At 31.9% G+C, this 24570-nt stretch overlaps 1 protein-coding gene across 3 annotated transcripts in view; it reads left to right on the forward strand.

The window, feature by feature from the left end:
- The window catches only part of LOC126892183 (uncharacterized), a 72285-nt gene extending 48474 nt beyond the window's left edge, over positions 1-23811 (forward strand). For all 3 annotated transcript variants that reach the window (XM_050661664.1, XM_050661662.1, XM_050661663.1), the window contains 2 exons: positions 14539-14646; positions 22618-23811. In XM_050661664.1, the coding sequence (XP_050517621.1) occupies positions 14539-14646; positions 22618-22762 (253 nt within the window). In that variant the 3' untranslated portion in view covers positions 22763-23811. The remainder of the gene's footprint in view (positions 1-14538; positions 14647-22617) is intronic.
- Positions 23812-24570: the final 759 nt, after the last annotated feature.

Here is a 24570-nt window from a genome sequence, read left to right on the forward strand (position 1 = left end):
ACGCCAAAAGACTGCCGGCAACATGGCGACCGCTGCTTCGGCGAATCCCCACGTCAGTCGATCCCACTCAGGCCTCTCCCGCGCATACAGTTCCCGCGCGCACTGAGAGTATAAAAGGAGCTACACAGGCGAAGACAGGTCGTCACTCGACACTGAGGAGTAGGCAGATTGAGACCTCAGTGCCGCTTGACCGTTCTCCTAGAGAACAAGACACTACTGGTACGTCACGAGTGAGGGGAGTAGGCAGATTGAGACCCCGAACTCGAACGGAACCATACCCCTCTTGATAATGGCTCCAAAAAGGGTGCCGAAACGTCGAGTTATAAATTCTCAACGCGGTTCTTCCCGAGAACTTAGTAATTTTCATTTACCTGACCGCGGAAATCTTTCCGAACATATATATATATATATATATATATATATATATATGTATATATATATATATATATATATATATATATATATATATATATATGTATATATATATATATATATATATATATATATATGTAAAGAAAAAAGAAGTACTTTGTTGACTTGTTTATAAAAAACACTTTTGAGTTTCGGTGGGTTGGAGTCAATAAAAAGGGGCTGTTAGAATACTATTTTTTATTACTCGAGCTTTCGAATGTGTTTACATTCATTTTCAAGAGCTAAAAAGTAACTGATAAAGTGGAAACAAAGATCATGTAAAAATATAACTCACCAGATAAATCTAGATTGGTTATTAAAACTTGCTAACATTAATACATATAAATAAGAGGAAAACTATTAATATCCATAAAATGAATTCTTCCCAGACTGCATAATATAAATTAATGGCCAAAAGATTTAAATTTTTGAAATGAATTTTGAATTTGAATGATCGGTAAATTGGAAAAAAAATTTAATACAAAAAGTCAATGTCAGTGAAAAAATCAGCCTACATCGACAAGTAGCTAAAAATAATTTATTTAAATATATTATAACGTGATGATTTGTTAAAAAAAAAGAAAGAAGAAATAAATAAGTAGAGAAAAAAATATTTTAGTAGTTTACAGAAGTACAAAAGAAATGTAATAAGGATGTGAAAAAAGTGAAATATTTATGGTGCTCTGAATATTATTTAAAATTATAAGGAAATGATGTAATTATAAATTTTGCTTAAATTTTGAATTTCTGATCTTTTATTTAAACTATGATCACTTCTACTAATAGATACCATTTCCAAAAAAGTCCTTTTGAATTTATTACCTTCATTGCACAAAATTTTTATGTTGTCAAAATCCATGATATGATCTTTGTCAATCACATGCTCTGCCAAAGCACAAGACGGTTTTTTGATTCGGCAATCACTTTTGTGGGAAATTACGCGACTAGATAAATTCCTGCCAGTCTCACCAATATATACAGCCTCACACTGAGTGCAACTAATGCCGTATACTACATTAGTTTTCTCTAATTTTTCTATAGGATATTTTGTCTTAGAATACAGAGATGTAATGGTTTTGATGTTTTTTGTTGTTATTTTTATATTGTCAATAACCTTTAAAATTTTTATTAACTTAGGTGTTAATGATGGTATGTAGGGGAGTGAATGAAATTTAGGAATCTATTAGTAGAAGTGATCATAGTTTAAATAAAAGATCAGAAATTCAAAATTGAAGCAAAATTTATAATTACATCATTTCCTTATAATTTTAAATAATATTCAGAGCACCATAAATATTTCACTTTTTTCACATCCTTATTACATTTCTTTTGTACTTCTGTAAACTACTAAAATATTTTTTTCTCTACTTATTTATTTCTTCTTTCTTTTTTTTTAACAAATCATCACGTTATAATATATTTAAATAAATTATTTTTAGCTACTTGTCGATGTAGGCTGATTTTTTCACTGACATTGACTTTTTGTATTAAAATTTTTTTCCAATTTACCGATCATTCAAATTCAAAATTCATTTCAAAAATTTAAATCTTTTGGCCATTAATTTATATTATGCAGTCTGGGAAGAATTCATTTTATGGATATTAATAGTTTTCCTCTTATTTATATGTATTAATGTTAGCAAGTTTTAATAACCAATCTAGATTTATCTGGTGAGTTATATTTTTACATGATCTTTGTTTCCACTTTATCAGTTACTTTTTAGCTCTTGAAAATGAATGTAAACACATTCGAAAGCTCGAGTAATAAAAAATAGTATTCTAACAGCCCCTTTTTATTGACTCCAACCCACCGAAACTCAAAAGTGTTTTATATATATATATATATATATATATATATATATATATATATATATATATATATATGTAGTTGAAACTAAAAACTTCTATTTTTCTAAATTCTCGGAGGGGGCCATGGCCCCCTCCCTGGATCCGCCCTTGGAATGGAATACAATGGAGGAGAATGGCACAAGAGAGGTTTAAATGTAAGGACATAGCCAGACAGGCAAATAGATATCCAGGGTTATAAATGCCAAAAGCAAAAGAAGAAGATGATAGAAATTCCAGTATAATGACAGTGTCTATCGGGTATAATAGACTAAGAGCGGCTATAGGTGAAATTTCTTAATCATTTTAGGCACGATGGGACCCTATAACCTAAATAGTAGAACCTAAAAGAAAACGTTTGAACACTGTGCCGTCACTTTACAGTGGCACATGCGTCGACAGTGGCGCATCAAACTTTCCACTTATGGACGGGATAAATAAATTAAAAGTTAACAGAACTTAGTAACAGAATTAAATTTTTTTTATTTTTTTAAGTTCTATGTGATTAACACATAGGATTCATCGTGATTTTAACCTATCACCCCCTTCCCCCTGCCCCCACCATCAAAAACTTCATTTTTCGTTTTTATTTTTTTTTTGGTGGGATGCAATCAATTTTAAAATTTCAAAAAATTCACACGCATAGTTGAGGCTTTTATAAAACATGCCTATTTTTATAGACCCATAGGTAGAGTGTACATAACCTCAAAAAATTAAAAGAAATTTTTTTTTTCAAAAAAGCGTATAACTTTTTTTGAGGAATAGCTGCAGGTCTAATTTTTTCTTAATCTTGTGTGTTTTATCAAACACTATATTTTTAATTTTTTTCAGATTTTTCCGTAAGTCTCCCCACCTTCAAAAATCCGAAAAACTGTTTTTTGGGGGGTTTTGGGGGATTTTCCCTATTTTATAGACTTCATAATATATCTATAAAAATAAATTTTTTTTTATAGGTTATATGTAACTTGAAGTAACTGAGTTCTTTAGAATATTTAAAAATCAGAAAAACACGTTCAAACCCCCCAAAACCCCCTTAAAAAACAGTTTTTTGGATTTTTGAAGGTGACTAACGTTACAGAAAAATCTGAAAAAAATTAGAAATATAGTGTTTGATAAAATACACAAGACTAAGAAAAAATTAGATCTGCAGCTATCCCCAAAAAAAAGTTATATACTTTTTTTCAAAAAAAAAAAAAAATTTAAAATTTTTTTGAGGTTATGTACATTCAACCTACAGGTCTATAAAAAATAGACGTGTTTTATAAAAGCCTTAACTATGCGTGTAAATTTTTTGAAATTTTAAAATTGATTTCATCCCAGCAAAAAAAATATAATCGAAAAATAAAGTTTTTGATGGTGGGGGCAGGGAGAAGGAGGTGGTGGGTTAAAATTACGATGAATCTTATGTCTTAATCACATAAAACTTAAAAAAATGAAAAAAATTAAATTCTGGTAATGAGAAAGGGTATTTTTTAATTTATGTATCCCGTCCATAAGTGAAAAGTTTGATGCGCCACTGTAGACGCATGTGCCACTGAAAAGTGACGGCACAGTGCTCAAACGTTTTCTTTTAGGTTCTACTATTTAAGTTATAGGGTCCCGTCGTGCCTAAAATGATTAAGAATTTTCACCTATAGCGGCTCTTAGTCTATAACAGAGAGATTTGGAATTAGATGAATGAGACATGTATGGACATAATGAAGCAAATTCTGCCAAGGGTGGAAAATACTGTAACAATACTAAACCAAATGAACCGTTTTTACCGCTGAGTCATGGGCGGATCCAGGGAGGGGGCCAAGAAGGCCATGGCCCCCTCCGAGAATTTAAAAAAATATGAATATAATTAAATGCAGTTCAAATGTTTTTAGTTTCAAACACTTATACAGTATGTCCCTGTAAGTTGTATCCATATGGAAAACTTTTTTATTATTAATTTTACGAAAGAAAGTTGTTTTTTATAAAAAGCTCTGCATGGTCCAAAACCTAAGATTTAACCATCAAATATCAAATTTTCTGAATATTATACGAGGTATGTCAGAAAGTTTGAATTTCACTCAAGAGTAAAGTAGCTTTATTTTTCACAATATTGAACATTGCTATTATGAAAAGTTGTTTGGAATTAAAAACTATATTCTAGTATGCAACTACATCCTTCTAATTGAAAAAAAATTTTTTTTGAAGAATTAGGGATAACTAACATTATTTTCCGTTATTTCAATTCAGGTAACTCTTTTATTATTAATTTTACGAAAATAGTGATTCTTAATAAAAAGTTCTGGATGGTCTAAAACCTAAAATACAACCATCTTATATCAAATTTTATCAATTTTATACGAGGTATGTCAAAAAAGATAAATTTAGATCAAAAGTAAAGTACCTTTAGAGTTCAGAATATTTCAATTAGAAGGATGTAATTACATACTGAAACATAGTTTTTAATTTTAAATAAATTTTCATAACAACAATTTTCGATATTGTGAAAAATAAACGTATTTTACTCTTGAGCGAAATTCATATTTTTTGACATACCTCGTATAAAATTGATAAAATTTGACATCAGATGGTTGTAATTTAGGTTTAAGACCATGGAGAACTTTTTATTAAGAATCACTTTTTTTCGTAAAATTAATAATAAAAGAGTTATCTGAATTGAAACAACTGAAAATAATGTTAGTTATCCATAATTAAAAAAAAAAAAAAAAAAAAATTCAATTAGGAAGATGTAATTGCATACTAGAATGTAGTTTTTAATTCCAAACAACTTTTCATAATAGCAATTTTCAATATTGTGAAAAATAATGCTACTTTACTCTTGAGTTAAATTCAAACTTTTTGACATACCTCGTATAATATTAAAAAAATTTGATATTTGATGGTTAAATCTTAGGTTTTGGACCATGCAGAGCTTTTTATGAAGAATAACTTTTTTTCGTAAAATTAATAATAAAAAAGTTTTCCATATGGATACAACTTACAGGGACATATTGTATATGTACAAAACAGGGGATAAATATATTTTCTGGGCTAAAATTGAATAAAAGCAGCAACAAAAGCTTCAAGAATAAGATAGGATGCTTTATAAATCAAAATGTTGATCATTTTACAAAGTGCCAATTGTTAGAACGACCTTGGCAGCCATCGATTTCAGCATCAATTTCCATATTCTATATACACTTCTTTTCTTCTTTCACTACCCTGTCCGATTATCCAACTTTGGCGATCATATTGGCAATAATAACTTTGTTTACGGTAGCTCTAAATAGATTACGAGCCAGGATGTTCTTCTTTGGCATGGGCCCCTTCTTCGGGCGTTCTTGCCCTGTATTATGAGGTGTAGAAGGTTATACTTCTCTGGATGTCTCATTACATGGCCGAAATATTGTAACTTTTCTATAACAACTTTTATTTCTTTTATATAACTCTTTACACACAAAGAATAAAAAAAAATGAAGCGTTACTTGGGTCACCAACACTTAGAACAAGGAAGTTGGTTGGTATTTTCGCACAGTCAGAAGCCATTGTTTTACAAGTATTGCGTTTTATTTTTTTGAGGAATTTTTAAGATTTAAAATCGCATCAGGAGATAAGACTCTTAAACAACACCTATCCACAGCGCCTTCCTGAGCAACATACATTAGTAGCACCAGTCAAAATCAATTGGTAACATGTTGTAGTGAAGAAAAGTGAACAAATAGTGAATCAGGTTCAAAGTGATCAGGTTATTGCTCTGTCATATTTGACGTATCCCATGTGGAACAGCTTTCTCTAAATTTAAGATACATACACAATAACAATTCGTGAAGACTTTGTCAAGTTCATTGACACTTATGAGAACATAAAAATAATTAGTAAAAATCAAGAAAGATGGGAAGAACAAGGCCTGATAGGAGAGGCATTGAGAAAAATAGTATTAAACTTGTTGAAAGAATTGCACTTGGCTCCGACGAAATTTGTAGGAGTCGGTACTGACTTTAATAATACTTTAATAACAATAAGATTTGAATGCCTTTATGGCACTCAAAAAAGTGTGAAAACTGCCTTAAAACTCACCATTGTATCCCTAATTTTTAAAAATTACTCTATACTCTATGTAATAAAAAAAGTTATGGCCCCTCCCGAAAATCGGTCCTGGATCCGCCCTTGCGCTGAGTCCATTATTTATTTTGCCTTCGATGCTTTAAAAACAACTGCTTAATATTCATTAATCATTCTATTTAGTTTACAATTACATATTTTAAATCTTCTGTTAAAACTATTTTCAAATTCTTCCTTCAAGTAGTCCTCTTCTCTGAAATATTCCAACATCTTCTTCATGGAATATAGCAGAGCTGCAATAATAGTAACAGTGCCAGTAACAATAGTTATCGAATAATACGAGCATTTGCTTTGAACCTCTTCTTCTTTACCAAACCCAAACCACGAAAACACGTCTTGAAAAAACGTTTTTTCTTTAATTTCTTTTTTATCTTCAGAGGAGTATTTGTGAATAATACAATCATATACTTCTAGAAAATTGATGCAAACATTGCATATTCCGTTATTGATGGGTACTATGATGCTCAACAGTAAGTCCATAAAAAAGTCTGTATCTTCTGTCACAATGGATTTGGGTAAAAACGATTCTTGATTTTCATGAATTGAATCTTGAGTAATTGGGTATATGTAACTTCGTGTAGGTTGAGTATAATATAATATAAGAAGTATAACTAAAAAATTAGGTAAAATCATATCAAAATATGGCAGACATAAATAAATCTTGACGTTTGACAATAATGGCAGATATATTTTGTTACTTCAAAGTTGATATTTTTGGTTTGTCACTTTGACACTTTTATGATAAATAAACAACTTTTACCAGAGAACGGCAGTTCACGCCAGTGGCGCACACCCACACCCCGTACACGCGACACTATATATACACGAAATTTTCGAATTTCTAAATCTGACTGAATTGAAAATTGGGCCAACTCCCATCTTAAAGTTCAGGAAAAGACTCACCCATTCATATGTCAACTATCCATTTTGGTCCAAGGGTGTGGATTTTACGGCCGTTCCTATATAGGGTATGTTTTTCGTTCTCGTCCCCAAAACTCCCAAAAACTTCAAAAATTTAAGTCCAACCTTTACGGTCTCTAATAGTACTGATCATTACCTTTCCAACGCATGTCTAATTTTGAAAATCGGTTATACCATTCAAAAGTTACCGAGCTCAGAAATATGACTCAATTTCTATTTAAAAAAGGGAAAATGTTTGTGGATATGTATGTATGTAGTATGTATGTATGTATGTATGTATGTATGTATGTAAGTACAGTCCGTCCGCTATAACTTTTCCCATGCGGTACGATTCATTTTCAATCAAATTAAGTCAAAACAGAAAGTGAAACGTACGCCGTTCATTTCAATTTATGTTTTGACTTAATTTGACTGAAAATGAATCGTACCGCATGGGAAAAGTTATAGCGGACGAACTATATGTATGTATGTATGTATGTATGTATGTATGTATGTATGTATGTGGAAAAGTTAAACCGATCTGAATTTTTTTTTCTGTGTTTGACCAGGGGGTCAGGGCCGATTCGGAACCGGTGTAGTTTGTGACTTTTGACCACCCATAAGCCAGCTAGAGGACTTGGTAGGTACAAAACGGCATATTTTTTTGGGGGTATATATCTTCGGTTCAAGAAAAGAGACAGGAGAACCGCAAATACACCAAATCAATAGTGTTGAGTTAAGCTTTCAAATGGTGTGTAAGCTGTCAGAATCAGACATAGACACGGCTCAGTATAACCGAAAAACTGAAAAACTAAACTTTGAAAATTTTGGTTTTTCGACAATTACTCAAAATTTCAACCTACGAATTGCGCCAGTAATTAAGCGTTTGTAGAAGGACTCTAGACGAATCTAATAGTGTATAACTGATATCCGGGAAAATTCGAATTTTTAAGTTATAGGGTTTATAAATATGATTAAATCTATTATCTATGGGAAAAAACGAGCTCAATAATTCCTGTAATAGCTTCAGTTATCATTCTTGACTTTAGAAGCATCCGATACTACTTGTCAATACGTTTGAAACTCATGTTTAGTGATCAAAATCGGTTAAGCCGTTTAGAAGTGATTAAGCTACAAAGTATAATCCAATTAACGATTATTCCCGTAATGGTTGATGTAGTTGTAGTGGTTACGACACTAAATTTGATCTGGCAACGGGCAATCTGAGTTTATTTACCGGCCATCCCAGTATTTTTTTTTCAATCTATTTCGAATAGAAAAAAAATCTAGTGTACATTCGATGGACACTAGATCATTTGGAAGGTAATGCGACAAAGGCGACCATTTATAAAGCTTAACGTGTAATTAAGAAACATTGCATTCAACTTCATACCTCTATTTAATTTATTAATAACTTAGAAAAACTCCTGATACAAGTATAAAAAACCGCTAAACGTCGTAAAAATGAGTGGCGCATACAATATTCCAGCTACAAAAGACCTGATATGAATATTACGTGTCGCGAAAATTCTAGTTTTCAAAATATTTTCCATATTTGCTAAATTTGAAGTAATCGCGCCACAAAAGAGTTTCAAAATTCAGACTGTAACTGTCTTTTATGGCGCGTTTTACTTCAAATTGAGCAAATATTATGGAAAAATCTTTTAAAATAAAACTAGAATTTTATTTTGCATCAAAATGAAAATACATGTTCGCGCCACGTAATATTCATATCAGATCTTGTGTAGCTGGAATATTGTATGCGCCGCTCATTTTTACGGCGTTTAGCGGTTTTTTATACTTGTATGAATTATACTGAGACTTTTTTAATAATAGTCGAAGAAAAAAACTGCATAATCGACTTTCCGTAAAGTAAGGTGGATTTTAATGCGATTTTGGGCATTCAATTCGTAATAATTTCTACAAACCATAGTTGTCAATTTAAAAAATATTTTTTAAAGTTTAATTTTAAACCATCCAATTATAACACTTTTAGAAGAAGGTGTAGATAACATCCTTAGCGGCCACCAGATGCTCGAAAGTCTCCTGATGGTGTCATATTCGGGTTCAGCGACTTCGAAAACTCCGCGAGTAGCGAGTTTGGGCTAATTGTATAACGAATTTTTACACAACTCCAGAGGAAGGCGTTGATAACATTCTCTGGCCGGTGTCATATTCATGCTCAGCGAGCTCAACAACCTCTGAATAACAAAGTTGGGTTTATTTTTATCAACATTCATCGAGTAATACATTTTTAACAATGAACAACTAATTATCTCTACAATGAGGTTTCTTTTCTCATTGCTGTTTTTACTTGTCTGTCCCACTGTAACTAAGCACGTCCTCTTTTCCTATTTCAGTTTAGTGTCCATTTCCAAGTTCTCAAGGTATTACTGTCTCGGCTTGTCTTCGGCATTCTTCGCATATGCCCATAAAAAGGATATTTTCGTTTTTCTAATTCGTTTTTTAGTGTCTCTTTCATATTCAGTATTTCTCAAATTTGTTCTTATCTCACTTTGTCCATTAGTATTTATCTGCAGCTTCTTTTAAAACATAATCTCTATTCCACTTATTCTGTTTTTCATTCTTTTATTTGTAATGCACGTTACTACATTACCAGATTCATTGAAATTATTTTTCTTCATAAAATTGTAGAACTTTTCTTTCCTACATCAAGGAAACCCTTTCAGCTCATCAGTGCTCTTATTAGTTTAAATTTCCTTGTTCCTCCTGTTTTTAAACCTTCTTTCTTGTGCCTTGATTATGTACCTATGAGTTTAGAAAACACCATATAAAAATTTAGTAGCTTTCTCTAGTGGTCTGATTTTCCAATCTTTCTTGAGTGAGTGAAATATCATAATTCTGGCAGTTAATAAGATCTACACCGTCTGTTGAAAATGATGTTTTCCTCTTTTTATAAACTACATATTTTCTTCTGCATAGTTCCCATTTCGTTGACAGATTGAATTTCTTTTTCTTTTATTCAAATCTTGTTGCCTTCTTCCCTAAAATTTTCTGATTGGCAGTTTTGACAGTAGTTTTTTTTATAATAATACTGATTTAGTTTGGTATAACTAGACCCAAACCCAGACATCCAAAGTGAAAGTTATCCTCCAACACCAAATTGTTCTATATGGTCCACATAATGTTCAGAAAAAAGTCACACCATTTCGAGCGTCGGGTTTGGGGGAGCGGTAGGGGGGGGGGAGAAATCGGTAAATTCGTAGTTTTTAGGTTTTTCGTCAATATTTCTAAAACTATGCGGTTTAGCATGAACAACCTTCTATACAAAAATATTCTACATTAAATTTGAAATAAAAAAGGCCCTATGCATAATCCTTCTAAAATCAACGGTTCCAAAGTTACGGAGTTAGTATATTATAATTGGTCCAAAAAAAGGCCTAACCCAGACATCCAAAGTAAAAGTTTTTCTCCAATACAAAATTGTTCTATTTGGGGGAGGGGTGGAGATGGGGGAGAAGTCGGTAAATTAGTAGTTGCTTTAGATTTTTCGTCAATATTTCTGAAACTATGATTTAGCGTAAATTATGTTCTATACACAAATTTTCTACATAAAATTTAAAACAAAAAAGGTTAAAGGTCGAATACATAATTGTTATAACATCAACGGTTCCAGAGTTACGGAGGGTGAAAAGTGGAGATTTTCGATACTTTTTATATTTTTTGGGCAATCTATAATACTATTACTGATGAAAGAATTTTTTTTGTAAATAAAATTTGCTATTTCAGTGGCCGATGGTACGTTAGTTATAAGTCCTTGAAGAAAGGTCAACCTCACCACCCAAAATCATCATAAATTGTCCAAATAATATAAAAAGTATCGAAAACCTCCGTTTTTCACCCTCCGTAACTCTGGAACCGTTGATTGTATAACAATTATGTATAGGACCTTTTTTGTTTTAAATTTTATGTAGAACATTTTTTATAGAACATTGTTTACGCTAAGCATAGTTTTAGAACTATTGACGAAAAACGTAAAAAACTACTAACTTAACGATTTCTCCCTTATCTCCCCCCCAAACCGGACGCTTAAAATGATGTAACTTTTTACTGAACAATATGTGGACAATATAGAACAATTTGGTGTTGGAGAAAAACTTTTACTTTGGATGTCTGGGTTAGGCGTTTCTTTGGACCAATTACATTATACTACCTCCGTAACTTTGGAACCGTTCATTTTAGAAGGATTAATGCACAGGACCTTTTTATTTCAAATTTAACGTAGAACATTTTTGTATAGAAAGTTGTTCATGCTAAACCGCATAGTTTTAAAAATATTGACGAAAGACCTAAAAAACAACGAATTTACCAATTTCTCCCCCTCTCCCCCCCAAACCCGACGCTCAAAATGGTGTGACTTTTTTCTGAACATTATGTGGACCATATAGAACAATTTGGTGTTGGAGGATAACTTTCACTTTGAATGTCTGGGTTATGCCATTATTTGGATCAATTTTATCATACTAATTGAGAGTTTTGGTATTTTTGATATAGCTGTCACAGCTCTCATTACAGGACTCTGTACATTCCTTTTTTTTATTTTGAAAGAAAACTTTAATGAAATCATCAAATTCTCAAATTTCTCAACTGAATTTCTCAAAATATATCCTTTGAACGATACTTTTGAATAAAGTTGCTTTAAATACGTTGAACTGCTTTAAATACCTTATTGGACACTTAATTTGTCACAAAATACATTCAAAATTATACCTATCAAAAAAGACGTGTAGAAATATAGCAAAGTGAAGATAATTGGTCAATTTCATAAATGTGTAAGTTACGAGGAGGGTAGGTATAACGACGGGATATCTCATAGGATACATAAAACAAGAACTGTCTGCAGCGCTTGAAAGTACTGATGTTACTAGACTGGCCATCTTGTTAGGAATTGTGCGAAGTCTATATAAATATTTACTTAACGAAGACTTTCTTATGTTCTCATCGCTGTATACTAACACAACGAAGAGGGAGTCTTTAACACCTTAACATATTTTCTGAAGCAAATCAACTCGATTGCAAATATTTCACAAATATTTGTATTTATGGATCCAAGGCAACGACAGGTAAAACAGCAAAAGTAGTATCACAAAAAAATTTAAAACACCAACTTGTAGTTCCAGCCATTGCATCCTGCTTAGAAAATCACTCATAGTTAAAATATGCTGCCCAATCTAGAATTGGTTCCTGATGGGGCGGAAATAGTTAATTTTTCAAATCACGTCCAGTGCAATCTCGATTGGTCTCAACGTTATGTGAAGATTAAGGTAGAAAAGTGTTGCAGTAAAAAACACTACTGCTCCAAACTGGTGAGATGGTTGAGTATTGATTAAATCTCACAAAATAGATAAAAATTGTACATAAAATTATATTTTGTAACGGTCAGCACCATGTAATACGCCTGCAGTGGATAATTCCAATAAACAATAAATTTTTGTGTCACTACGTATAAAATCAAATACGCCATTTTCAGTAAAATTTGTATAAAAATATAAAATATATCATAGTTAATTTAATAGTAATATGTCAATTATATAGAAAATTCCATCTAGTTGTGATAATTATTGTTGTAACAAAAATTTACCTCCCATTTGTAATGACATAATATATCAAACGAGTTGTTTGAACAACATCGATAATGTACAGATTGTACCTAATGGCTCGAGCATTTCATTACTTATTTAGCGAAAACTGTCAACAAACTAGTAATGTTGATATACAAGTTATGATTCATAATCAGTTTAAATATTAATAGTTATTACCTATGGACTCGAATGGGGATCTGTTTGATTTGACTCTCCAATATTGCAAATTATAATATTAGTGATGATGCAGCATATTTACTTACGTATCATGCAAAAACACTACCAGGATATGCCAATAATAATTTTAGATTGAACATATTTAGTAAAATAAATAACTAGAATATAATTTTACGAAAAACACTTTTGTTTGCACCAAATAACGGTCATCAGTAAAGATGAGAAAATATGCGCAAAAAATTAAGGAAATTTGCGCATATACAGAACAAGCCAAATAAAAACGGGACATACGCATTATAGACCTGGATTCCGCGTAACAAAAAAAAAGTTGATTAATAGCAAGCTGAAAATTTGTTAATAGCTTAACGGTGTCTAGTCGGACAAACCTTGATGTATGGGAACACTGGAACAGGGGAAGTTTTAATTGTGGAACAGGTTAAAAATTTGGAACGTCAGACTACGAAAACGTTCCATGTATTTTGTCGGACAGAACTTCCGATTGAGTTGTTACCATTTCATTAAACTCTTATGCAAAAAATCAGACTGGTATTTATCACTAACTGGGCAATTTAATGAGTGGAACACGAAGAACATGTCAAATGACAAGAATCATGTTGGTTAGTAACAGCAGTCTGATTTTTGGATGAGAGTTTAATGACAAGGTAACGAATCAATTGGATGTTCCGTCCGACAAAATACATGGGACGTTTTCGTAATGTGACGTTCTAAATTTTTAAACTGTTCCACAATTAAAACTTCCCCTGTTCCAATGTTCCCGTACATCAAAGTTTGTCCGAAGAGACACCGTTAAGCTATTAACAAATTTTCAGCTTGCTATTAATCAACTTTTTTTGGTACGGGGCATCCAGGCCTACTACATGTAATTCGGCTCAACTGATCTCTATAAAAAAAAATACTGATCCACTATCTAATACAAAAGAGGTATTTATAACAATAATGAACATATTTTTTTTATTAATTTTGCGCGTGTACCACTGATCTTATTAACTTATGATATCACTGCTATCGAAAAAACAATAAGTAATTAAATATTTTTCAAAAGTTCCTATCAAAAACTTATGTCATCGATCTGAATATAATATATACTTGTAAGAGGCTTGATTGGAGCATGTTTTGAACTATTTAGTGATCGAGGATTTATATTAAAACTTACACGAAATCAATAGAAATAATTTTATCTAAAGAAATATCCTTCATTTTTCTGTAATAGGTGTTTAAATGTTTCTTTTATTATCCCCCTCCCCCACCACAAGAAGAAAAATATATTGGCAAAATAATTTTGCAAAAGCATGTCGATTTTTTCTTATTTAATATTTAATGAATAACTTAAAATGTTCACACAGTTTATCCGTAATGAATATGAAAAATTCCTGTTCAATTAACAGTTTAAACTCTCCTATTAACTATCTTTTTATTTTAATTTATATCAAATTAATATGCACATACATTTTTTTGGTAAATTAATATGTATTAAATTTTTTGTTAGGTTACCACTTCATACCACAGAAAATAACAATTGCCGAACGCAGTATGGTATACCTGAAAATTACAACCCTGAGGAACATCCTGCTGTTAAATTAAGAAATCAATCAAAGTAAGTTTATTTTATTAAATCATGGTCAATATCAAATTCATTAGATCTACATATTAGTAGGTTATTACGATATTATTTAATTAGTAAATGCCAGCAAATTAAATGCTATGATACAACATAGTTTCTAAAATCGAAATACGGATATACATATACATACAACCATCTAAAGAAGGGTTCCGAACTACATATATTATGATAAAAGCTGTAGAATCTCTGGAAAACGGAAGCACTAAAATCCGTTACCAAGGATGATTGGAAGTAAGTTTGTCTCATAATAGTCATGATATGATCTGATATTCACCACCATCTTCGTGGCCTTTCATTTCTGGTGGAATGAAAGCGTTGTTCTTTCTTTCTTTCTTATCGCGTTAAAGTACTCTTCATTCTTCTTGTGTATTGTAAAAGTTTGTTGTATGACTTGGCTTTCGTTACAATTTTCTTTCACTCATTTCGATCTGTAACCTCTCAGGTCATGGGAGGACCCATTTCTCTCTAGGACTTCCCTTCGGTCTTTCAGATTCTGGGATCTGACACTACAGCTTGCAATTTTTAATCTTATTGGTTTTTTCGGTGATTTGATAAAATAGTTCTTGCCCCCTCCGCCGTATTTCTGGAGATTTTTTTCGGAAAAGTGGTACTCTCATCTTTAGGATAATTGGCCATAACTCGCCTTCTTCCTCTTCACGTGCCATATCAGAATTATCCGACGTTGGCGATCACCATTGCGAAGGCTTCTGGATCTTCTGCAATATGGAATAATTGTCCTGCATTTGGTATCTGAGGCCATTCTTGAATGTTTTTAACCAAGAAACTTCCAAGTTTTCTCTCCGACATCTCTACGGCTCTCTATTTTGCCTTTAAGGATCAGTTGTAACATTTTATATCGACTTTCTCTTACTATATGACCCAGATAAGACATTTTTCGATGTTTAACAGTCTTTAGCAGTTCTCTATCTTTGTTGACCCTTCTTAGTACTTCTCATAACTCGCCATGCTGACCAAATGTGAATTGACGAGTGAAAAGGAAGAGGGAAATTTTGGTCATGGTTTTTTCTAGCTGTGGGTGGAAAGGAATAACTAAGGCTCACGGGGGAGGGGTCGCTTCCCTGAAGTAGATCTATTTCTTACTAAAATAGGAACGTTGAGAGTAGCAAAACGAATTATACATCTTTCTTCCTCCTCGGAGGAGTAGTGGTTATCGTTATGTCGTGTATTGTCAGTCTCCAAAGGTCTCTGTCTCTGGTTAGTTCTTAAATAACAAATTATACATGAATACCAACAAATTTGAATTCACATATTATTCTAATAAAAAGTATTAAAATATTGAATGGGTTGCATCTGTGAGTCCATATTAAATGTAGTAATGAAACAAAGACTTACTCACAATCATTTAATTATACTTTGACGACCGGTTTCGATCTCTACATTATTCAGATCATCTTCAGGTCGGCGTTACAAGTAGTTAAATGCTACAATTAAAGAAAACCAGAGTTAGAACATTGTCTGGTTGCACAAATGTTAATAGAAAGCTAAATTCGAAAACATTTTTTGAAATATAGTCCAAGCTGTGGGTGAAAAATAGGTCAATTTCAGGATATAATTCAGGAATTTTTGAAACCTATCAGGTGTTGTAAAGGATGATGCCAGGAATAACTTATACTAAAATGTAACCAAAAATTTTGTGCGGTTTTTTATTTATGACGATTTTCATTTGTTAAATTTGCAATTTTTAAAGATTTTTAATTTTGCAGCCTAGGATATTTATTTTAGAGAAAAACTTTTAAATAGAAAATTGTAGTAAATTAAAAAACCTACAATTTAAGCTATGGCAAGTTTAATTTCGTTAATACGTTATTGCAAAACAGCCTGCCAAAGGTCCAAAATGGCCGTTTTTTGCAATTGCGTTATTTATTGTAAAAATATTTTTTTATATATTTTTTAAGGCTTTAAAATGAAGATCTTTTAATACTAAACATAAAAAAAAATTGTAGTGCCCGATTTGTGAACTTGTTGCTTGGATATTATAATTTGTTTATCCCAAGAGGTCAAATGTCCAAGGCTATAACTTTTTGAAAAAAAATCGTACAGAGTTAATTTAAGATCCACTCTCCTTCTAAAGACTTATATTTTCATATTCTGATGTAAATAAATGTGTGTAACATTTTTCAACCTCTTATTTCGGGTTTGAAAATAAGGGGGCAAATTTCGTTATAAACATTTAGAACTGAAGCCGCCCCTGTACATGCTATGAGTTTATAACTTGCAGATTATTGTTGCTGAAGCCAAAATAAAGATTCAAAACCAAATAAAAATATTCTACGGCCAACTGAAGCCGAGATAATTGTTTTTGTTTTTTAAATCGTAGTGACTTTATTTAAAACAATTAAGAAATTATTTTACAGTCATTGACTAAAGAAAGACTAATATTATCTTAAAATAAAATTTATTTTGACCGAAAGTTACATTTAATTATTAAAAATGATTTTTAAAATTTAGTGGAGATTTATTTTTCGTTTCGACTGTGATTTATTGTGTCGGTTGCCCTTAGCAACGGCTAGCAACTGATAATACATTGAATCACGGTTTTCGCTTTAACTTTTAAAGCACCGCTTGGATTGACAATGAAATTTGGCAAACACATAGATAATATGTTAAAGAATAAAAATGATATTGAGCCTCTGTGTGCTTTTGTCCTAGGGGTGAGTTTCACCCCTTATAAGGGGTGTTCAAAATATATGTTCAAAATAAGTTCGGAAATGGATAAAACGTCTAATTCTAAGCACTTTTTGTTCTATAGGATTTTTTCACCAAGTTAATAAATACCTTTCGAGTTATTTTCGAGTAAATACCTTCATTTTTCAACAACAATAAAGACACGTTTTTAGGCGGTTTTTGACAAATAACTCAAAAAATATAGCAAATTAAAAATTGAAACAAACGGTGTACGCGTAAAATCTCTAGACCCAGTAAAAACAATGTTCTAGCTAATGAAAAAGAGGTTCATATCCGTCAAATTTCAAAGTGAATTATTTCAACGTGAAATAACCGAAAAATCATGCACTTTTTGGAGAAAAATCATTACAACCTTTTTAAAGTGTTTAAAAAATATGTATATCTGTTTAAAAAAAATTTTTTTGGGCTCAAAAGTAAGCAAGTTACGCTAAAAATAAAGTTGATCTCTTTTTTTTTGGCCAAAAAACTCGGGAAAGTCACCCCCTAATTAGCATCAAAAATGAAATTAATCAATTTTACTTCAATTTTGTGTTACTCGTGTATGTGTCGTTTATGTCTGTAAGTTTCATCGGTTCAAAGTGCTTATTTTTGAAGGAGCAGTAGTTAAAGGACTTGAACTAGTCAATAATCAAGAGTGTATGCAAATTTAGAACAGCCATATCTTAACAAATTTTTGCCTTCCAAAAAAAAAGCAAAAAATCCAAAATATTCGTAACAGCAAAAACTAATTTTTTTTACTCTTTGTGATTTTTGGTCACATTAATAAATTTTAAGGTATTTAGAAAAAAACATTTTTTTTTATTAAAAATTAAAACAGATTTATTTCAAAACCAATTTTATTTTAAATAAGCCCTTTGAACCGATGATACTTACAGATCATATAAATAATACATGAGCAAAGTAACTTGTGAAGCGGTAATGATTAATTTTATTTAAGATGCTAATTGGGGGTTGACTGATCAAGAGTAACTTGCTTACTTTTGATGCTATAAACATTTTTTAAAAACAGATATACATATTTTTTTAAATACTTTAAAAAATAATTTTTCTCCAAAAATGCATGATTTTTTTATTATTCCACGTTGAAATAATCCACTTTGAAATTTGACGGATATTAACCTATTTTTCATTAGCTAGAACTTTGTTTATACTGGATCTAGAGATTTCATGCATACATCATTTTTTTCAATTTTTAATTTTCTATGTTTTTGTTGAAATCCATTTTTTCAATAAAACCCTTATTTTTTGAGTTATTTGTCAAAAACTGCCTAAAAACGTGTTTTTTTGTTGTTGAAAAATTAAGGTATTTACTCTAAAATAACTCGAAAGGTATTACTTTGGTGAAAAAATGCTATAGAACGAAAAGTGCTTAGAATTAGACGTTTTATCCATTTCCGAACTTATTTTGAACATATATTTTTTCACCCTTCATAAGGGGTGAAACTCACCCCAGGACAACAGCACACACAGGCCCAATATCATTTTTATTCTTTAACATGTTATCTATGTGTTTGCCAAATTTCATGTTAATCCAAGCGGTGCTTTAAAATTGAAAGCAAAAACCGTGATACAATGTATTATAAGTTGCTAGCCGTTGCTAAGGGTAACCGACACAATAAATCATAGTCGTAACGAAAAATAAATCTCAATTACAATTTAAAAATCATTTTTAATAATTAAATGTAATTTTTGGTTAAAATAATTTTTATTTTAAGATAATATTGATAGAGTGGATTTTGTATTAACTCTGTACGATTTTTTTTCAAAAAGTTATAGTCTTGGACATTTGACCTCTTGGGATAAACAAATTATAATATCTAAACAAGTTTACCAATCGGGTACTACAAATTCTTTTTATGTTTAGTATTGAAAGATCTTCATTTTATAGCCTTAAAAAATACATAAAAGTTATGTTTACAATAAATAAGGCAATTGCAAAAAACGGCCATTTTGGATCTTTGACAGGCTGTTTTGCAATAACGTATTACCGAAATTAAACTTGCCATAGCTCAAATTGAAGGTTTTTTAATTTACTACAATTTTCTATTTAAAAGTTTTTCTCTAAAATGAATATCCTAGGCTGCCAAATTAAAAATCTTTAAAAATTGTAAATTTAACAAATAAAAACCGTCATTAATAAAAAACCGCACAAAATACACACTTATGAGTAACAGATACTCATAAGCATGTATAAGCAAATGGATGCATGCAGTTTATGAATATTTGTTGAAAAAGTTAAAAAATAAAATTTTTTAAAAATTAAAAAAACTAATTAAAATATTAATCAAAATTAAATATGCTTCCAAAATTCAAAAAATAATAATAATAGATAGATAATAATAATAATAGAAAAAGAATTAAATTTAAACTAATTCGAAAGTCAAATAAGTCAGGAAAAATATTTTGCCACTCTGTTATGCTTTATTTTTCCAACTTAAAAAGCTCAGAGAATAAATAATTTCGAATTTTATTTCCTGACTTATTTGACTTTCGATTCATAGATGGTGCTAGTAGCATATTTGGTAATTATTTTGATAAACCCGGAAAGGATGAAAGGATGAAAGGATTTGATTTCAGTTCAGTGCCTCTACCCAGGTTCTCCGATGAGGAAACGGTTATTCCGAAATACCTGTAAGCACATAGTAGAGGCTCTGTACTGTAATCAAATCTAAACCATCTTTTTTTTTGTTTTAGTTTAAACTTTATTCACTTTTGTGGATATTAAAGGAAATAATTCACTAATCACGTCCTGTCATTCACGGTGAATGACAGGACGTGAAATGCAATTTTAGATTTCCCTTGTCGAATATTTCGCCACTCTGTTATGCTTTACTTTTCCAACTTAAAAAGCTCAGAGGATAAATGATTTCGAATTTATTTCCTGCCTTATTTAACTTTCGATTCATAGATGGTGCTAGTAGCAGCTTTGGTAATTATTTAGATAATTACCCCGAAAGGATGAAAGGATTTGATTGCAGTTAAGTGTCTCTACCCAGGTGCTCCGATGAGGAAAGGTGCTTCGGTTATTCCGAAATACGTATAATAGGGTGGTGCGAAAAAAGTCAAGTTGATAATCCAGTATCGCTATAGTGCGGAAAAGTTGCGATTGGTAATTACAAGAAAAACAAAACAAAAATTATTCAAATCGGAATTTATCCTCCGATCCCGCAACGGGCCTAAAGATTATGAAAAAATGAAATTTTACCTTTTTTTCGGAAATTTTTATTTATTCTCCATGTACATTCTATTTATCGCTATAGAAAAATTTATTTACAGTTTGCATGGTTGAGTAATAAAAACAATAGTTTTACGCACTTAAAGAATATCTTCCGATCTTCCCGCAAGGTCAATCAAAATCTATAAAAATTTGAAATTGTTGATGATTTTGATAAATTAAAAAACATTTAGTTATCTCATTTTTCTGTTACACTGTGAAGCTCTTCGCTTGTTTATATATTGTATAATAATATTTAAACGACCCAGAACTCACAACAAGAGGGTGGTTGCACTTTTTACTCCATCCACACCCTTCTCTCCATACAACCAATGAGTGTGTGATTTTTACATTATTTACATAGTACATTTCTTTTTCATTTGTTTGTATCCAGCTTTTAAACGTCAACTTTGAATTTTGATTTGGTGGTAAAATCTGGCAGCATGGACCTTGAATATAAGTGTTGCCTTGATGAATCCATCTCTTGATTGGGTCCCACATACATTAGACGATACTTCCGTGACCAACTCTACGTACCGCTAGACAGCTTGCGTATGACAGGGATGGTTTTGTACATTCCAGTCTGGCGTGTTGCCTGATATAATGTAGGAACTTATATCTTTTTTGAAACGCTTTGAAGAACTGGTGGAGAAGATAGTTTTACAACATTCAAATCTAATATTTCAGTGTAGTCCTGTGCTTCAAAATTTAAAGTAGGAGGGATGAAATTTCTAATACGTTTGCCCTTCGCTTTAGTCTATCCGGCTTTTAACACTCTCCTTAGCCCTAGCTCTTTAATGTGTTTCCTTTCTCCCTACTACTTGAAATTTTGAAGCACGGGACTAAACTGAAATAATAGACTGGAATATAATGTTGCAAAACTATTGCAGACTGTTGCAAAACTATCTTCTCCACCATTTCTTCGAAGCGTCAAATGAAGATATAAGTTCTTGCATTACATCGGGCGACATACCAGACTAGAATGTACAAAACTATCCCTGACAAACGCAAGCTGATGAGAGGTGCCTAAAGTTAGTCAAGGAAGCATAGTCTAATGCAGGGGTGGCCAACCCGTCGATCGAGACCCCTAGGTCAGTCGATCGATGGCAAGAAAAAATTATCAACCTACCTACCTATTCCCGTCCTAAATATTGCAAAAAATCCTAGTCAGTAGATCCCAGAGAATTAGAAAGGCAGACAGTAGATCTCGAGTCCGATTAAGTTGGTCACCCCTGGTCTAATGTATGTGGGTCCCAATCAAGAGATGGATTCATAAGGGCAACACTTAAATCAAGGTCCATGCTGCCAGATTCTACCACCAAATCACAATACAAAGTTGACTTTAAAAGCTGGATACAAGCATGAAAAAGAAATTTGCTATGTAAATAATGTAAAAATCACACTCATTGGTTGGTTGGAGAGAAGGGTGTGTGTGGAGCTAGAAGTGCAACCATCTTCTCGTTGTGAGTTCTGGGTTGCTTAAGTATTGTCATACAATATATAAACAAGCGAAAAACTTCACAATGTAGGAGAAAAATGATATAATTAAATGTTTTTTAATTTATCAAAATCATCGGAAATTTCAAATATTTATAGATTTGGGATCGGACCTTGCGGGATCGGAAGATATTCGTTAGATGCGTAAAACTGTTGTTTTTATTACTTAACCATGCAAACTGTAAATAAATTTTACTATAGCGATAAATAAAACGTACATGGAGGATAAATAAAAATTTCCGAAGAAAAGGTAAAATTTCATTTTTTTCATAATCTTTAGGCCCGTTGCGGGATCGGAAGATAAAGTCCGATTTTAATAATTTTTGTTTTTTTTTGTAATTACCTTCAATGTAATTACCAATCGCAACTTTTCCGCACTATAGCGATACGGGATTATCAACTTGACTTTTTTCGCACCACCCTAACGTATAAGCACATAGTAGAGGCTCTGTAAGTAATGTAATCAAATCTAAACCATCTTTTCTTTTTGTTTTAGTTTAAACTAATTCGTTTATTATTTCTTTTAGTGCCGACAGAAGCGAGACGCAAAGAAAACGAAGATCCAAAAATAGGCTATCAAATAGGAGAAGTACGGGTTTTGTAAATCCCGATATAGTCGAAGAAGCTTTAAAAATGGGACCCGAAGGACACGGAAGTACTGATAATAACTAAAAACTCTTGTTTAAAGTGTGTGCCATAGTGAGACTGAGTTAATTTAATATAAAATATTATTATTGTATTAGAGTGTTTGAGTGCCAAAGATAGCTTTGACAAGTTAAAAGCTCTTTATAATGATATATACATTTGTATCATCCTGTAACTGTATCTGCAGAGTAGCGAGAGTGAATCAAGTCACATATCAATTGGGCCACAATTTATCCATTGTGCATCCTACCAGGGAGTTTTAGTCTCTAGCTCATTGCATATCCTGTCTTTTCCACACGAAGGTGGACAAGTCGTCAGACATCTCCCTTATGTGGGCAGGTGTAGGCCACGGCTGGCGGAACGAGTACTCTATTATTGACGGTACCTACGGATACTCACAGGACATGCTCGTTTCGTCTTCTCCTGTACACCTATATAGAGGCGTGTCCACTAGCCCGTCCGCGTGTGGAGGTGTTTGCTTAGTTGGCAATGACCAGTTGAAGAACCCACTGTCAACCGTAGGTTTTTCCCAAGTACTTCTTTGAGACATTTGGCAATTTCCGCGATAGTTGTAATTGATCAACCAAAATGATCACCATTTCATAAGAGTCTTAACAAGATTATTATTATAGAACTAATATTCGAGAAAGATAAACACATTACTAGAAAAAAATTTGTAAAGTATGTTCCAGTACAGAAGATTTCTATTAATTATTTATGAGTATTTATTACATTGTGCTAGTTGTTCAATACGTGAATCTGGCGGGTACACCTAATTTATGAACGCTGAATTCATCAGTGCTAATCTTTTTTGAACGAATAAAGAATTACCAAAGAAGTAAAAGGGGAGATTGAGAATTAAAATACCCAAAAAAATGAGATATGACTCGATGCAAGAATTGGCGTGCAGTTACTACTAAGCACTACATCCAAATCAAATTGTTGACTAAAATTATAATGAAAAATTGAAGCCGGAACCATACAAGAAACTGAGAAGTAACCAAGCAGGCCTCTGTGGAAAACACTCCACCATTGACCACATTTGCATTGCTAACATTATTTTGGAACAAGCAAATTGAAAGATTTATCTTTGTTTGTCTTTTAAAAAGCCTTCGACCGTGTAAATAAAGTACAAATATGGAAAATTTTAAGTCTACATATTATGGGATCCCACTAAAAATGATCAACTTTTTCAAACTTCTCTTTGAAGGATAGAGAGCCAAACTGAAACACTCAGATAAAGTAGATAACATCAGAAGAAATAACCACAGAAAGTGGAGTCAATTAGGGTTGCGTACTAACTCCTATCCTATTTCTTATTATGATAGATTGGATAATGAGAAAAGTAACTGAAGATCGAAGGCAATATATTGAACTTTAACCAAACAAAAGATCTGAAATTTGCGGATGAGATTTTCCGGCTATTTGGCCACAATTAGCAGGCAAGCCAACACAGTTTTTTTAGGTTAAAAAAAAAATAAAACTCAGGTTATAAAATCTTTCTAGCATTTTTTTCAGAATAATATCCTTTTTTGAGAACGATTTCTGGAGTGGAAATCGAAATGTCAAATAGTAGTTAATTAAAAATGTAATTTTCATTACACCAATATTTGTGGAAAAAACCATAAAATCCTTTATAAAAGGTATATTTGTTAAAATCCCAAAACAGGGCTACATCACAGAACAGAACTAGTTTTCGATCGGATGACCGATCATCATCAGTGTTTACCTAAAATGTGTATAACCTGATAAGATAATGCAAAGTATTTAAAATTTTGACTACGATTTTAAAAGTTATAGGTTATACTCACGTGAATCTAACGTGCTAACCACCA

Source organism: Diabrotica virgifera, chromosome 9, assembly GCF_917563875.1.
Source record: "Diabrotica virgifera virgifera chromosome 9, PGI_DIABVI_V3a".
NCBI lineage: Eukaryota > Metazoa > Arthropoda > Insecta > Coleoptera > Chrysomelidae > Diabrotica > Diabrotica virgifera.